The sequence below is a fragment of the Pleurodeles waltl genome, chromosome 4_2 (genome assembly GCF_031143425.1).
Source record: "Pleurodeles waltl isolate 20211129_DDA chromosome 4_2, aPleWal1.hap1.20221129, whole genome shotgun sequence".
Classification (NCBI taxonomy): Eukaryota; Metazoa; Chordata; class Amphibia; order Caudata; family Salamandridae; genus Pleurodeles; species Pleurodeles waltl.
This window is the reverse complement of record NC_090443.1, coordinates 972,428,034-972,445,592: the sequence shown is the minus strand read 5'-3', so window position 1 is coordinate 972,445,592 and position 17,559 is coordinate 972,428,034. Positions and strand designations below refer to the sequence as shown.

Here is a 17,559-nt window from a genome sequence, read left to right as displayed (position 1 = left end):
CCCAATGCCCGCTCCTGCATTTATGTGCTTTGACAAGTTGTCCCAGTATGATTGTTGGGAAATCTGTAGCTCACCCCTTACACCCATACCCCCCTACCACACTGACCAAGCCACGCCCCGGAGATAGTGAGGGAACAATTGAGATCTGGTGGCCATACAAGTCTTAAACGCAGCACCTAAAATGGCACTGGTTGCAGGTCACTGACCGAGGGTATCACATTGTACCACGCAGCTAACATTTCTTATTGGATTCACATTATTTGCAATGCTGTCTGAAGAAAGACCTTGTGCTCCAGCACTTATTCTCAGTGATGCTGCGCACGTTTGCACTATTGGCATGCCGTTGAGCACCAGCAATTTCTTTGTCCCAGTATAGTTTTTGCACTAGCCTCTCACTGCAAATGTCATTTTTGTGCATATGAGTCAGGACAAGCAACAGTGTAAACGTGCCAGGCACCGATGCAATCCTCAGTGTCTACAAACCTGCTCACATTGCCCTGTCCGAGATGAAATGCCCCAATAAATCACTGTGAGAGATTCCACTCATGAGCACCGGGAAGCAGTATTTAAGGGGAGTGCAAAGCTCAGGCTGTTTTGTTTCCAACTGGACCCATCCTTGAACGGACAGCGCAGCAAAGTGTCCCAAAGCAGCACCTGCAGCACAGGTAGGAGAGCTTCAGAGCCGCCATTTTACATGCAGCACAGGTAGGAGAGCTTCAGAGCCGCCATTTTACATGCAGCACAGGTAGGGGAGCTTCAGAGCCGCCATTTTACATGCAGCACAGGTAGGGGAGCTTCAGAGCCGCCATTTTACATGCTGGGGCAGGTGCCCACCTGCCCTCTTGCTGGGAGGTGGGCAAAGCCGGGGACAATTGCTCTCTGATCCACACGCACTCATGGCAATGAGGGTCTCGCATCGGCAACAGTCGCCATAGATCTGTTAAATTTGCAATGCTCTAACATGTTTTTAATCATACTGCATTGTTTTCGTTATTGATATATATAGACTTTGCAAAATCCTAAAAGAGATCTAATTCACAATTACCGTTTAAAGGTTGTTTTAATGCCTTTCTGTGCTTTTATCAACTGTCATTAATTGTTAAGGCATACACAAAACAGCAAATTATGATGTTAATGAGAATAACAAGGTGAAATTTGATTACGCAGATGAGCGTCTCTACATCCATGGCTGCGGAAGCTTTGCATCACGGTATATTTATTCACACTGCATAGATTGCACACAGTGCAAATCACAGGCAAGTTTGAGGTGTCAGGATACCAGCACAGAGCCAATGATTATGGTTTAATTGCGCCTTCCATTGGACATGTTTTTTCTTAATTGCTAATGACTCTGCTGCCATTTGATGAATCTACAAAAACAATTTGGCAATCGATGCGTCCAGCTTAATTTCTTTATGTTAAACTTCATGCAGATTGGGAAGGGAAGGGTAAAGTTATTTGTAGTGATTAAAAATAATATTTTCTATTTTAAGTCACTTTGGAGTGCTCGCACTCCGCCGCACGAGAAAATGCTGAATGTAAACGTGGCATATATGTACAATGTCACTCAGAAGAGTCCTCTTTTAGGTCTGACCTACAGAGAGCATCCGCTGTCTATTGTTGACGATCTACTGTGTCTAGTACAATAGAATACTTACATAGAGTGGGTTTTGGGTCTGCCCCTTGCTGTTGATTGGATGCCTTCTTTTTTGTCTCATTTCCCTGCCTCTTATGGCTTTCCTCCCATCCTTTGTTGGCCCTGCCACTGGAGCATTTCTTCTTTACCATGATCTGACTGAATGGCTCGTGTCCATTCACTGCTTGCTTCTGGGAACTACTTTTTGGTTTAGCAATCTCTGGGAGCGCATGTGTGTTCCGCTCCTGTGGTATGCTGCTCCCACTGTGAAATTATCTCCTGCTGTCCTTACTGCCCCCCCAGGTCTTCCATTGTATCCACACCCCTCTCCAGGTAGCTTTTTTTAAAAGCCCTCCCTGTTCAGCCCCACCCCAGCTCCATGTAGTTCCCTGTAACCTCTTCCCTCAAGGGGAACCTACCAATCATGTTCTTTTTGTTTTTACAATGAAATTTAAAGAGACGCCATAGTACAACTACAGAAGTCTGCCAATAGAAATCCACAGAGTAAGATATGTAGAAAAACAGTCCAAAAGAATTTCTTCACAAAACAAAGTTTGTGATTAATCCAATGAACCTTGACATCAAGGCAACAGTCGACACGTGTTTCGTTACTCACAGTGACTTTTTCAAGGCATATGGAGTATTCACTTGATGATACATAGAATATTCAAATCCTTTGCCTTCTTCCTAGTCCACAAAAATGTAACCTTCGCAATAGGTAGTAGTAGTATTAGAAATGTGTCCAGAAGTCAAAATACAGTAATTTAGGGGCACGGTTTGGCGAAGTCATCCCCTCAGAAATCGGAAGGTATAGTCGCAATCAGTGAAAGAGCCTTGGAGTCCATAGTAAGCTCCACAATGTGTGACGGATTCTCGAAGTGCGCTCAGAGCATCGTCTGCAAACAGGAGTTTGACTTCTGGACATGGAAGTGAGTGGAAGGCGAGGGTCTTTAGCAATAACTCTAAAGTTGCTAAACGTGGACCACTGCAGCACTGGCCATGTTAGCCGAGATCTGATTGGGACAGCCTAAATATCTACTTGTGGGTAAGGAAAGGTTGAGCTAAAGTGCAACTTTTAAGGTTTTCTCTAAATCTCCAGTGGACATTGTGTTTTTTCAGCTTTTGTCTGGATGTTGAATTATTGACAAGCCAGGGTTTCAGGAAGTGAAATCACTCATCCTTTGACATCAGTAATATCAGAGGGTGACACTGTAGCCCATCATTAACTCCTCGTGTATTTGCTGCTTCAGAGAAAGAGGAAGGGCAAGGAGTGGACATTGTTTCTGCTGTAAGGCACATTTTTTATTTCAAGCAGAAACCTGGCCCTGGGGGAGAACAGATTGCTGTGAGTAGGAAGTGGATGGGTATGACCAACCCAGGCTTACGGAGGAGCGGATATGGCTTATAAAGTGCAAGGGACTGTAAAAGCAGGTGAAGGTTACGTAGCAGGGGAGATGTATTAATTTTATTTATTTAAAGTTTCTTATATAGCACTGATCTACCCAAGAGGGGTCGGTGAGCTTTAAAATACACAACCCTACCAGAGGAGACCTAGGTGTAACCGTTACCAAGAAAAATAATTAATTTATTGCAACAATGATCATTTGATCAAGCAAAGTGTTGTTAGAGGGAAGGTAAATGTCAAAAAAAGAGCAGAGAACAGGAGAAAAAGCTAGAGAAGAGTCAGATTGAAGGTCGTTTCAAGGGGAGCGATAGAGCGTTCAAGGGTTGTTTGAAAATAAATGTTTTAAGGTTTTTTTCGGAAGACCCCAAGGTCACCTTTTGATCTTGTCTCTTCAGGAAGAGAGTTCCAGAATGCAGGGGCCGCTACAGAGAAGGACTTCTCTGCAGCTTGGTGGAATTTAAGGGGAATATTTAAGAGCCCCTAGCACCTCCTTGCGCCACATTAGTGTCTTTCCTTTTTATGCTAATGAGGCCCTACGAGGCCCAAAAATCCCTGCACCATATTTACAAAGTGGCGCAATGCATGACGGAGGCACATAAATTGATTACAATGGGCCTCAATGAGCTTTCCAGGATTAGCGCCAACATTTTTTACCCTGATCCTGCAATGCTCCAGACTAGCGTCCAAAATTCTGACGCCAGTCCCCTATCTACCGCCATGGTGCGCTGTATTTTAAATACGGCGCACATATGGTGGCATTAGGGCGGTGCCAAGGGGCGCAAGAAAAGTGGAGCTACACAATGTGCAGCGCCACTTTTATTAAATATGGCCCTAAATTTCTTGGCTTCAAGGTGGAAGGCTTCTTTGCTCCTCAGATTCCTTGCCCGACCGGAAGTGTGTCGTAGTGAATGAAGGTGAGTAGGGAACGAGATGGTTCTCAATCAGGTAAGTGGGATGTGGAAAGAGTGGCAGTGATGGGGATAAGAGGCATGGGGTATCATTTGACTGGCTCAGGTAGGCACTGCAGTAACAGGTGGGTCTTAAGCTTCTTGTTAAGTTGGTCAAGAAGACTGGAGTTTTATGGTCAGCTGGGGAGACTGCCCCAGAGGCTGTGAGCACAGATTGAAAATGCCGGTCTTCTTGTTACGTCTAGACTCTGTCTGGATCTCTAGTCTTACTGCGGTTTCTAGATGTGGCCACTCACATTGTGGTTCTTTACTCAGTGGAGAAAAAACAGTTGTTATCAAAACCATTCCTTTGGAATTTCCCAAATCTTCAGTTAAAAGGACGGTATGGTTACAATGCAAAGCCTAAACCCCTCTGAAATGTACCTGTTATAGAGAGCAGCACAATCAGAACTCCCCCATTGCACTGCCCATGACCTCGCCTGTGACACTGCATAGTGTTTTAGAGGAAGCAGCAGTTAAAACCATATGTTGTGTTGGGCTATCTACACTTGCATTGCTGATATCTCCTATCTGCAGGAGCTCCTTCTGATTCTGCAAACTGGATGCTCTGGGCCTGTATAGTCATGGGAAGCTGATAGCAAAAAGATGTGGCTTAATCTTCAGATGTCGCCTGATCAGCTGAGGCCAGGCCATTAGTGTCTATTGTCTTGCACAGTCTTTAATCGAAAGCTGATACCCAGTGCCAATTACAAGAGGTTTCGTACTGCTGGTCGGAGACAAGGCGATGGCTTCGACGGCTACAGTCAGTGAGCCTCTGTTAAAGATCCATAGCATACCTCTCTCTTGGTTACGTTCGCTTTCAGTAAGCAGAAGGTATCCAGGTGTGCATAATGTACAACGTGTTTGCCAGGAGTTCATTTGATGAATAATGTTGACCAATGACATGGAAAGCCCCAGATCAGGACCTTGTCATTGTCCAATCTAGGTGTAATTATTATTATTATTATTATTATTACTAGTACTACAGGCCGATTAGGAATATTTAACAGTATTGAACCCAAGCAGGAATGTGTCTTTAAGGAGTGTCCAATTAATTTATAATTTAGAGACCCCAGGGTTTGTCTTGGTACAGAGAGGACAGTTGCATTTGTACCAAAGTCTGTCATGCTCTAGTGCCCTGGCAGTGTGCATGGTTAGTCACCACAAAGGAATATAGTGCACTCAAGACATAAGATAGGTAGAATTTCATTCCTATGATTTTTGGGGTTTCAGGTAGAGCATAACTTGACTGATACTGTTCTCCTCCTTGGAGATGATCATCCTATGGAATCGTCATTTCGTCAGAGTTAGGTGTAACTATCTATGGAACAGATGTTGCAAAGATGGTCATTGAGCCTGAGCAGGTTACATGGGTGACTGTTGGAAGTAAACACATGAGCAACACTTTGTAGTTGCATGTGCTGTGCCCTGAAGGTTATGTCCACATTTACTATGGACGTTTATCATGGACTTGCCTTCAGGAGACTAGGGCAACAGTTGACCAAGGGTCTTCCTTTTCCACTGTGGTTCATGGACTTCTGAAGAGGGGCTAACCCTCCTTTTCCTTCTGTCCTTATTTCAACCTGACCTGACACTGTGAGAAAGCCATCATCCACTATTTTCAGGGTATGGAGAATGACAGTTGGATCAGATGGTCCAGGACGTCATCGCCCAGTGAGAGCCAAATGCAGTCTGTTGCTCTCCGAAAACGTTGGTCTGCGCATATACCATCCACTGATCACTGACCTTTTTTGCCAAGCAATTTCAATCAATCAATCAGGATTTATAAAGCGCGGCTAATCACCCGATAGGGTATCCAGGCGCTTGCAGATCCCAGAGGCTTATTCCAACAGCCAGGTCTTGAGGGCCATTTAGAATTCTGGAAGCGAGGTGATGGTCTGGAGGAGCGTGGGGGGGCTGGTCCAGGTTTTTGCTGTGATGTGAGAGAAGGAGCGTCCTTCACTTCTGCTTTGGTCGATGCTGGAGTATGGGTAAGTGAAAGGGAGGCAGAGCGTAGTCTTCTTGACGGTTGGTGGAAGTTCAGTTCAGGCGGTGGTTAATGTACTCAGGTCCTTGGTTGTGTACAGCCTTGTGTGCGTGGGTCAGCAGCTTGAATTGGCATCTCTTCTTTAAAGGGACCCAGTGGAGGTCCCTGAGGTGGGGTGTGATGTGGGTTTGTCGGGGAAGGCAGAGGATGAGTCTGACTGCGGCATTCTGTATGGTCTGGTCTCTCTAGGAGGTGTGCGGTGATTCCTACGTAGCGGGCATTGCCGTAGTCCAGTCACCGGGTGATGAGGGCCTGTAAAACGAGGCATCTCATGTGTAGGGGTAGACACTTGAAGATCTTATGTAACATGCGCAAAGTGAGGAAGCAGGCTGAAGAGACAGCTTTGATCTGTGATTTCATGGTGAGCTTGTTGTCGATAATTCTGAGGTTTCTGGCATGGTTGGAAGGAGTGGGTGCCAGCCATAGGTCTGATGGATACCAGGAGTCTTTCCATGTACTGCTGTTATTGCCAAAGATCAATACTTCCGTCTTGTCTGTGTTCAGCTGCAGGCAGTTATTCTTCATCCAGTCAGCGATGTTTGTTATGCATCTGTGGAAGTTGGTTCTGGTGGTGGAGGTGTTGTCAGTGAGTGAGAGAATGGGTTGGGTGTCGTCTGCATAGAAAATTAAGTTGAGACCATGGGATCTGACGATGTTGGCCAACGGGGTCATATATGCGTTGAAGAGCGTGGGGGGGAGAGTTGAGCCCTGGGGGCCACTGCAGGTGATCTCTTTTGGTTCCGAGGTGAAAGGTGGGAGGTGGATCCTCTGGGTTCTTCTGGTGAGGAAGGAGGTGATCCATCTGATCATGTCCCCATGGATGCTGATGTGATGGAGTCTTTCGATCAGCATGTGGTGGGATACGGTGTTGAAGGCTGCTGAGAGGTCGAGGAGGATCAAAGCTGCTGGTTCTCCTCAGTCAAGGAGGGTTCGAATGTCATTGGATGCTACAATCAGAGCAGTTTCGGTGCTGTGACTACTATGGAAGCCAGATAAGTTGCTTGTTGATGATCTTTTCCAGTAACTTCGCTGGGAATGGGAGCAGGGAGATTGGCTGGTAGTTTTGGGGTTTGTTGGGGTCAGAAGAGGGTTTTTTGAGTAGTGGTCTGACTTTGGTGTGTTTCCAGGCATCAGGAGATGTTGCTGTGGTGATAGAAGTATTAAGCAGGGTGGTGAGTTCCTGGCCGATACTTTGGTTTCCAATGTTGAAGATGTGGTGCAGCTATGGGTCTGTGGGAGCTCCCGAGTGGATGGATTTCCTGGTGGAGGCGATGTTCTGGGTGGAGCGAATGTTCCAGGTGGTCAGTGTGTGGTTTGTGTTGGTTACGGTGGTGGCGTATCTATCAAGGAAGCCCATAGGTGTGGGTTGAGGTTCGAAGTTTCTGTATATGGTTGTGATCCTGTAGTGGAAGAAGTGGACGAGGTTGTCGCACAGCTCCTATGATTTTGTGATGCGGTTTTCACTGGCAGCCGGGTTGAAAAATTCCTTAACGATGTTGAAAAGTTCCTTTGTATTGTTGGTGCTGGTTTCAGTGTGTGCGGCAAGGGCTGTCTTCTCTGTTGCCCTCAGTAGGTGGTGGTAGAGGTTGAGGGGGTCTTGAGAGCTGCTCTGGCAGAGGCATTCTTTCTGGTGCAGCACCTCCTCTCCAGCTGTTTGCTGTCTCATGATCTTGTTCTGAGTTCATGGCAGTACCAGCTAGCCTTTTTGGAGGATCTTCTCTGGTTGATGCTTTTGATGGGGATGATGCTAACAGCACATTTGGTGATCCAAGCATTGAAGTTTTTCACTCCCTGTTCAAGATTGGTGCAGTAGCGGGGTTGGAGGTACTGAGGGCCTCTGCCCAGCTGGTCTCTGAGATTTAGCTCCACCTCTGGTGGTAGACACTGGTCATCCTGGGGGATGGAGGTGCAGGTGCAGGTGCTGGAAATGCTGAACTGGATGAAGGAGTGATCAATCCATGTGAGTTCTGCGACATGGCTGTATTTGACACAGTTGCTGGAGGTGAAAATGGGGTCCAGCGTATGTCCTGTTTACGTCGCAGAGGAAGATATAGTTCTTGGATTCCAAGGCTAAGTGTGCAATGAAGTCTGCGATGGTGTTGCAGAAGCTGGCCTGGGGGTCAGTATGAAGGGTGTCTCTGATGATTGTTTTGTCTCCAGTGTGGAGCTTGAAATTGAGATGTTCCATAGGGATGGTGGTGTTGTTGGGGTGATGGTGCACTGTATGGTCTCTTTGTGGATGATGGTTGTTCCTCCTGCCAGCTTGTTGGTGCAGTCCTGGTGAATGATTTTATACCTTTCAGAGATCGCTTTGGCAATGTCAGGGATGGATGTGGGATTGAGCCAGGTCTCAGCGAGGAAGACGATGTTGGGTGTGACGGTGGCGATGAAGTCCCATAATTCGGTGGAATGCTTGCATAGTGAGCGCGTGTTGGGAGGGACGCATGTGAGCTGGTGTTTTTGCTCAGGTGGTGTTCCTGTGGTGTGTTCGGGGTGGGGCTGGTCAGTGGGCCGGTGTGTGTGCTGTGGCAGGTGAAGTGGCAGTAGGTGCAGGTAAAAGGTCTTAATGTGGAGCGAGAGTCAGCGTGATGGCTGTGTTTGTTGCGGCGTCCTGGGGTGGGCAGAGCTTCTGATGGCAGGAAGAACGGTGAGTGGGAAAACCTGGTCAGGAAGATCCCAGTGTGAAAACCCAAGCAGCTGCGGTGTCACTGGATCAGTCTAGAACAAGCAGGAACTGGAAGCCACAGGCAAGTGGCAGGGGAGGTGCCCAGGTGCCCGCTCTAACTGATTAAAAATGGGGCAAATATATCCTGTGTTCCCCTGGTGGGAAATATTTTTCTTGTTCTGCAATGAGTTAGTTGAGAATTTACAGGACCTGTTCTTCAATTATGGAGCTTTTTACCTCTTCAATGAAGTTGTTGAGTGGGGCGCTCTGTCTTTGATCTGACATAGTATTTATTTATTCTTATTTTCTTTTTTGTTTTTGTAACACTCTGATATGACCAATGATGCGACAGATCACTGAACATAGAGAACGGAGAGAAGACACTACATGAAGGAGAAAAAGTTTTCAATACCAAAAAATGAGCAAGAAGTGGGGGTTTCAGTTCTTTCACTAATGATCTGATGTTTGTTGGTGGTGAAGAGGCAATGAAAGAGAGTCCCAAACAGAAGATTCTTGAAAGTTCAGTGACCTGAGCCCATGTAGAGTATCTCAACGACAACATAGTGATACAAGTCTGCGACGTCACCTTTAGCGTCAGGTCAGGCTGTAGAGTGTGACTAGTTAGGACATTGTGGAGTAGCCCCACACAAGCTTTGTGTACCAGGCAGATTTACTAAGACTCTTCACTGGTGCAGGGTCATGCTCCTTTCTCGCCACAAATAGCGCATTGCATCACTCTCCATCTATTGGGCGGTACTTGGCTGTGAAATAGGTGAATCACTGCAAACACCCATAGTTTTTGACACAAGTCCCGAGCTACTAAGATAACTTGGGCTTTGCATCAAAAAAATGACACCTCTTGAAGCAGGCACTAACTTGAAAAAAAGTTTTTGTTTCACTCGTTCCGTTTGTGTTGTACTGTACAGCACAAAGCCATTGTGAGAAATGTTTTTTAAATTGTGTAGGCATAGGATTTTGTACTGGAGGGGGGATACTCTCTATAGAAAAACTATACTAGACATTATGCATGGATCTTTGCACTATGGAGCGCTAGGCAGCATTTTTGTGCACCAGTTCAGGGGGAAGTAAGGTTATTTTTAAATAAATATAAGGCCTTAGTTCCAAGGTTTTGGAGCAGGGCAGCGCTGCAAGTATTCTTGGGACGCTACCCTGCACCAAACGAAAAGGGCAGGAATGCGCTGTATCCATGAGATACGGCACATTCCTGTCCTTTCCCCCTGCGTTTGCGCACAATTGGCTGCCGTGCACCAACGCAGGCCCCCTTGCACCATGGCCTGAGTGTGTCTGCCTTGTAGGAATGATTGTATTTGTGCACAAAGGGATGCCCTCCTGCACAAAAACAATCACTGGATGCAATGTGCAGAATACAGCACAAATAGAAAGAGGGAAAACGAGGAGAACTAAGGATATTTCTCCTCATTGCGCCTCCCTTACGTCTTCCCTGGGGAGGCATTGACTTTTGGTGCAAACCCAGGTTTACAAGATCGCGTAAATCTGGGAATGCGTCAAAATCTATGGGCGTTGCGTGGGAACACCCACTGCAACAGCCATGGAACGCCTCTTTGACGCTAAGTAAGGCAATGCAGCGATTTGCGCTATGTTGCCTTACTCCTTATCTACAAGGCCATGTAAAGCAACGTAAAGTAGCTTTGCGTGGCCTTGTAGATATGGGCCTGCAGCCTGCCCCGCATCACAAAAAGTGACATACCAGTGACGCAAGCCGCTTGTAAATAAAGCTCTGCATTGTTTTCTCTGCCCTGCACTGCCAGAGGAGCAATCTTGGTTGCTGAGCTGCGCTGCTCTAAATAATAATATATCTGCCTCAAAGTGTTTGGAATGCAACCCTTCGTTTGACTGGCAGTCAGCAGAGGCACATTATTGTTGCTGTGACGTGTAGAGGCAAATTTGCTTTAAAGACGAGTTTCCTTTACTTTTCCTGATGTAGTTCACACTGTCCACAACAGGAATGGTCACTCCTACACACTCCCTAGCAGAGAAGGACAGTGTGGATCCTATTAGGAGCAATTTCCTTGATGTGGAGCTCTGATAATAAAGCTTATTTATATATCTGACTCCCCTAGTTGAGCGTCTCTAAGCACTTGAATAGTAAGTAGATGGCACATTTAGGCCCATATTTATACTTTTTTTGCGCTGCATTTGTGTCAGTTGTTTACGCTGAAGTGGTGCAAACTTACAAATTATAATTGTATTTTGTATGTTTGCGCCACTTTTGCATCAAAAAGTGACGAAAATGTGGCACAAACAAAAACTATAAATATGGGCCTTACTTTCCTCCACGGCATCCATTTTATCTTCCTCTGGAGGATGAAGGGCTATGTCTGCCCTACCAGGAGGTTGAAACCCTCGGCTGCATTTCTCTGGATAGGTAGGCAGCCTCCTCAGCTAGCTATGTTGCTGGTACATGTAGCGACGTGTGATATGCTCAGAAGGCAGTTAAGGGGAGGTATTGTCTAGATGCCAGCTCCAGGAGGTGTACAGGTCCACCACCAGGAAATCCTGAGCTGAGCATGTGTGTTACTGTGTAAGTGAGACAATACTTTATTGTCAGTCAGTGAGGACAGATCACGGATAAGCATTCATCCATCAATCCTGAACTCCTAGCTTACACTGGTTCTGACTTATGCACCATCGGAAGGCGAGCTGCCTGCTTTAGTGCATGATCCAACCAGGAAGTTATTCTTGGTATTTATCTGCTATGTTTTATATCAGCATGTTACCTTCTGGCTATTTCCCCCAGAGCAAGGGGTACCCTCCATGCCAGGTAATACTGCCCCCTAGTCTCCGGCCACCTGATGTTATTGTACCATCAAGTGGGCAACAGCCAACTTTTTTTGCAAGCGGGAAGGCAAGAAGATGCTAGTTTGATCTGTCTGGTTGTCACGTTTCCACCTCGCCTATGAGATGGCTCCATCAGGACGCTATGGGTATTCTGTCAATGTGGACACAGATTACTAATGGCGGGCAGTAGGAGGAAGGTTAGTCAACTGTTTACAAATTTGATCACTGCCCTGCTATAATCTCCAGAAACCCCCCACTGAAAAACGGATCTGCTGAGATTCAGGATCTTTGCAGTAATATAATTTCAAAATATTTCTATTACTTCAAAGTAACCCCTGGGTACTCATGTGGGAGTCCATTGCCGCTACAGTGGCCCGAGGTATGATCACTCAAAAGTGGCACACAGAATCAGTGTGCCTGAAATACTGAAGGCGATGCACCAAGCAGACACCAAGTACCCTCTCCTGGCAGTGGCTTAATGCACCATGTACAAGGTACAAGGGGGCACATTTACAAGAATGCGCCACTTTTCTTGCGTGCTCCTATCGCCACTTTGTAACTATGGCGCACCGAAAAGGCCACCTTAATGCCACACTAGTGTAAAAAAACAAATGATGCTAATGTGACGCAGGGTGGTGCAAGGGGCTTATAAATATGACCCAGAAAATCTAGCATTCGTGTCACTACAACCTGTGATCCCAATAAAAAGATTACGTTTTCAAAAAAGTTATTTGTAGCTGACTATCATCTTAAAAATGCAAAACAAACTGCATGGGCACTTCAGTTCACCCACAGCATTAATATTTTTACTGTCCATTGTCCCCAGCTCCTTGCTTCTTCTTGCACATTGAAGCTCCCAAATCGCACCTCGTTCCTGTGAGTAGTTGTGCCTTACTCCTGTCTTACGTGTGAATTACTTCTGAATTCCCTTGCCTGGTTCACATAGGTTTTATTTTTTCTGTGAATATTTGTGTTTTAGACTTAGGTGTTACCCATTAGTTTTCCGGGAGTAAAACTGCTTTACTTCGTGAACTGTTTCACAAAGCTCTTTTTCCATGGCCATGCATGCATTACTCCAGGTAAGCTACTCCTAAACCTGCATGAAGACACAGTTGCTTGCAGGAAATTGTTTGTGAATCAGACTTGGAAATTCAGGAGTAATTTATTTCAGAGACAGTATAACACACATTTAATTACGGAAAAATGTTGTGCATGGATCCATCAAGGAGAATCGATGAGGGGGTTAGACTCAAACATCATGGAAACCATGGCATCTAAAAAAAGATTGTAGACTTCTAACATGCTGAACTATCCACCAATGGAGATCATCACTAGTTGTGTAATTTGTTTCACTTTGTACCAAACATCACAATAACGAGACACTTTCCCTGCAGTTTCTAATGACTCTGTGAACAGCGTGGAAAACTATGACAGTCTCCTACACGTTGAAGGTGGCCAATGCCCGCTTTGGGGGCTTCTCGAAGCTGCTCTTCAGGTGGAAGGGAAGTATCTACAAACTGCTTTACAAGGAGTTCCTGGTCTTCATTACCCTCTATGCAATACTGAGTGTCACCTACAGGTACGTCAACCACATCCAAAGTATTATCTTAAAAATAGCTTGGAACTTGTTAATATTATTTTTAAATATGTTTCCTATATTGGTGGTTGATGTAAAGTTTGAGGACATGGATGGGAAGTCAGCCGGTATTCATGGCTTTCTCAAGTGGTAGAGGTTTGAACAGTCTCATTGAAGAAGAGACGATGGATGCAAGACCTAGTGCCCAGTGGTGAGTGGAGTGTGATTTATTTTTTCACCGAGAAGTCCCATGAATGGTTGCTAAACCATGGTGAAATCCTGAGTGGATATTTACACCTAGAATTAAAACATCCTATCTGAGACACCAACCTTGGAATTGTTGATAAAATGGTATTAGGGTTACACAGAAGTAAGTATCTAGATAGTAGACAGAACAGTAGAATCTTATGTGGACTTCAAGTGTAATGCACGAAACATTTGAAGGGCAGGTCATGTTGTGATGGTAGAATGTATTTGGCCTATGTAGTGGCATATGTAATGAATTAGAATGTAGGATTGTGGAATGTAGGATTGTAGAATGTGGGGTGAGTGGATTGGAGGCAAGCGATTGGGACAGACAAGAGCAGCGCGTATTGTGCATTACGTGCTAGGGCTGTTACTACTGGAAATAAACTTATGAAATTGCAGCTGATTCGTGGATTTCTTCACAACAGGTCATCATGTAGTTTTTGATCTGTTAACTGTCGATAAAGGGGAAATACTCCTCTGATGATTTCAGCATTAGAATCAAAATTGAGAAGACCCCTGATTGCATTCTTTGCTTTGTTGAGGAACTATGGCCCCCTTTTTTCCACATGGATAAGTACATTCCACATTCCATACATCATCATAACTTACTTCACTCAGAGGTTAAAGTGGGCAAGATTGGAGGGACATGACGTGCCCATACTTTTTCAAATTATGAAAACCGGTCCCCTGCTGTTTGTGATGAGCCAACCGTCTGGGGACAAGCTGAAGTGTCATTCAAAGAGTCTTCTGTGCTGTGAAGTACAGGGAGGGACAGACAGCTGAACAAGAAACAAGCCTTCCTGCCAGGGTGCCTGCCGTCTGAAAGAAATGCAAATGTGTGCAAATGGTTAATCTGCAAGTTAACCCGCAAATCTAAGGGGTGCCTGGTACTGGCTTTAATTGATGCAATCACTTGAAGCTTTGTAATGACAAATATTTATTCTTTTTGAGTGATAGTGCAAGGGAGTCACCAGCTGAACTGTGAAGTGAGCTGCAGTTTTGCAGCAAAAAGTATAAATCTGGGCCATAATATGGCAAATTACTAGAGCAAATCCGGCATTTGTGTGTTCTGTAATACAAAGCAGTTTTATTCATCACAGTGTCCCTATGTCAATAATGTAACAGGACGTTGACTATATGTGTGAGTGAATGAGTGAGTGCATTCGACTGAATGAGTGCTTCAGTTACAAAGTTTGTGATCAGATATTGAAGTAGATAGGAACTGCTGGGAATGGTGTTTTTAATTCTTTACCATGTGTAAATCAGTTCCAATCCTTTCTTTAAATAAAAATAAAAGGTGTTGCTCAACAGAGGTGATCAGAGTCATCGGAAACTGTAGCGAATTTGGAGGATGGGGCTCCGTCTACCATGTTGTAGATGAGCGACAGCACCAACACCAGCAACACAAATAAATACAATTCTAGCTCACGTGTCAAGAATTTTCAATTCTATTAAGGACACGGAGGTGAGGATTATGCTTCCCTCTCTTTACTGCAAGTTAAACAGCAGCCAATCAAAACACCATTAACAAAAAACTATTTTTCCCATGAACCCCAGAAGTCCATAATGTCCACCAATCACAGGTCTGACCCCTGTACACCTGTCTCTGCTAACACAGTAATTCCTCTTTCTTTGCAATCAAAACCAAATAAGTACTTGACTCCTTGGAACGGGAATCTCCTCAAAAACAGGGACTCTGAAGATGTCATCGACTATCCTCCTGAAGAATATCATGAGTCATCTCAATCATTGTCACCGTATGACCGCTCAGGTACATTTGGTCTCAGTACCTAGAAATAAAGAGATACGCAAATAATAGCCTTCTCCAGAAATGATATAATGGGTGGGCATACAATCATTCGAACATAATGCATAGCAAAATTCAACAAGATAAATAACACAATAAAGTATCTTCAGGATGGGATAATCCTTGCCTCCGTGTCCTTAATAGAATTGAAAAATTTTGACCCGTAATCTAGAATCTTTTTTATTCTATGTCAGGACCGGAGGCTTCGGATTATGCTGGTTCAAAGCTGATCCACAACTGCTGAAACAACATCAACAATAGGTTTATGATAGAAAATCTTAAGTGTGGAGTTTGATGACCAATCAGCCGCTCTCATAATGTCCTCTAAATGAGAACCAGAAGAAAAAGCCTTAGAGGCCATAGCTCCTCTTACTGAATGTGCCCCAAACATAGAAACATCTATACCAGCCTCCTCTAAAGTCCATCGAACCCAAAGTGCCAGAGTAGCCACAGAGACTGGACCAAAGTGTTTCTGCAGAGAAATGAGCAATTGCCCATGTAAATCTCTACGGATCTCACAATTACATTCTTCATAAGCTTTTAAACATTTGACAATGCATAATTTTAAATGGTGAGGAAAAGCTGAATAAGAGACATATCTAGAAGCTATTTTTGTACGGTTTGAAATAGTAAAAGAAACTCCTGAAGAAGTAAACACTCTACCTGCTAGATCCAGTGCACGCACACCCAACACTCATCGACAGGACAGAAGACAAAGTAAAATAGTTAGCTTCGCTGAGAGTTGCTTCCGTGAAAGATCTTCATTACACAGCCACGCTTTCAAAAACTGTAAGACTATATTGATATCCCATAGAGATGAATATCTGGGTTGAGGCAGTTTAACCATCCTAATACCACGCAGTAGTTAACATGCTAACCGGTGTTCCCCCACAGGTTTCCCTTCTAGATGGCGATGACCCGCTGAAGTCGCTGATCTAAAATTGTTAATGGTTCTGTAAGCAAAAACTCTGTGAGGCTAATTCAGAAAGGAAATTAACAATCATAATAATATTTGTCCCCAGGGAATCAACACTTTGCTCACCACCACAACATACCCATCTTTTCCATGAAGACTGATATCTCTAGTGAGTGGAAGGTCCAAAGATTGGGACAAGAAAAACAGCGCTTTGTCTGAAACTCCAGGCACTTGCCATCTTTTCCGGAAATTCTCCACGTCATAAGTGATAACTGCCCCATTAATATCATGGAATGCAGAGAACCCACTGGGTCCAGCAACAGTTGAGGGTCCCACGGGATCGCAATCGGATGTGCACACGACTTTGACATCGACAGGAACCCACGGTTGCGCCATCCAAATGGCCATCATCAAAACCACTTCCGCATTCTGTCTCCTCACCTGAGAATCATGGCAAAAGGAGGAAACGCATAAAGAATCCCCTTCTCCCATGATGCAGAAATGCGTACTTTCCCAACGCCAAGGGATCCGGTCTCCAACTGAAAAAGCGGGTCAGTTGAGCATTGAGCCTCGGGGCAAAGAGATCTATAAAGCAAGGACCCCACTGAAGATTCAATCTGTGGAAAACTTGAGGATTGAGTTTCCAATCGCTGCCATGCCTGAGGAAACAAGAGTTCCAATCCGCAATCAAATTGGCCCAACTTGGAATATATTCTGCGGTCACAGAAATGTGATGTTGCAGGCAAAACTGCCAATTCCTTCTAAATTTCCACCAGAACATGAGATCTGGTCCCTCCTAGACGGTTTCTATACTGAACAGCTAAAATGTTGTCCATCCGAAGAAGGATGCAACGTTTCGCTTGACGAGGAGACAGGAAGCGAATTGCAAATGACCCGCTAGTAGTTTTAGGCAGTTGATATGGAGGTTCAACTCCTCTGGAGACCACCGGTTTCCTGTCTGGACTGAACCACAACGAGCACCCCAGCCCCATCGACTGGCATCTGACTCTATAATCATCTCCGGAAGTGATGCAAAGATGGCTCTGCTGTTCCATTCATCCATGTGTGCTAATCACCAATTGATCTCTGCTCTGGCTTCTACCTACAGAACAATCTGTTCCACGTAAGATAAACCTTTGCGAAGATGCAAGATCTTCAGGTGTTGGAAGGCTTGGTAATGAAGAGGCCCTGAAAATATCATCTAGATGGAAGAAGCCAAAAGACCAACTAAGCGTGCTAAGGTCTTCAAGGATATAGTCGGATAGGCAAGGGCTCTCCTCAACTCTTTCTTGATGGAACTCCTCTTTGTTGGAGGTAGTAACAACTGGTCCTTGACAGAGTCTACCTGAAAGCCTTAGAATTCTATGACTCTGGAGGGGGTAATCACTGACTTGTCTGAGTTGATAAGGAACTCTAGATCCTGAAGGAGCTGGACTGTCCAAGATAGATGTAATAAGACCGACTCATCTGATTGAGCCATGATCAGAATAT

General features: G+C 44.9%; 1 protein-coding gene across 1 annotated transcript in view; it reads left to right on the top strand.

Annotated features, from left to right (window-relative positions):
• Positions 1-604: 604 nt before the first annotated feature.
• Positions 605-17,559, top strand: part of BEST4 (bestrophin 4) — a 171,898-nt gene continuing 154,943 nt past the window's right edge. Inside the window, exons 1-2 of the mRNA XM_069232809.1 lie at positions 605-665; positions 12,915-13,099. Of these exons, the coding sequence (XP_069088910.1) occupies positions 12,948-13,099 (152 nt within the window). The 5' untranslated portion in view covers positions 605-665; positions 12,915-12,947. The remainder of the gene's footprint in view (positions 666-12,914; positions 13,100-17,559) is intronic.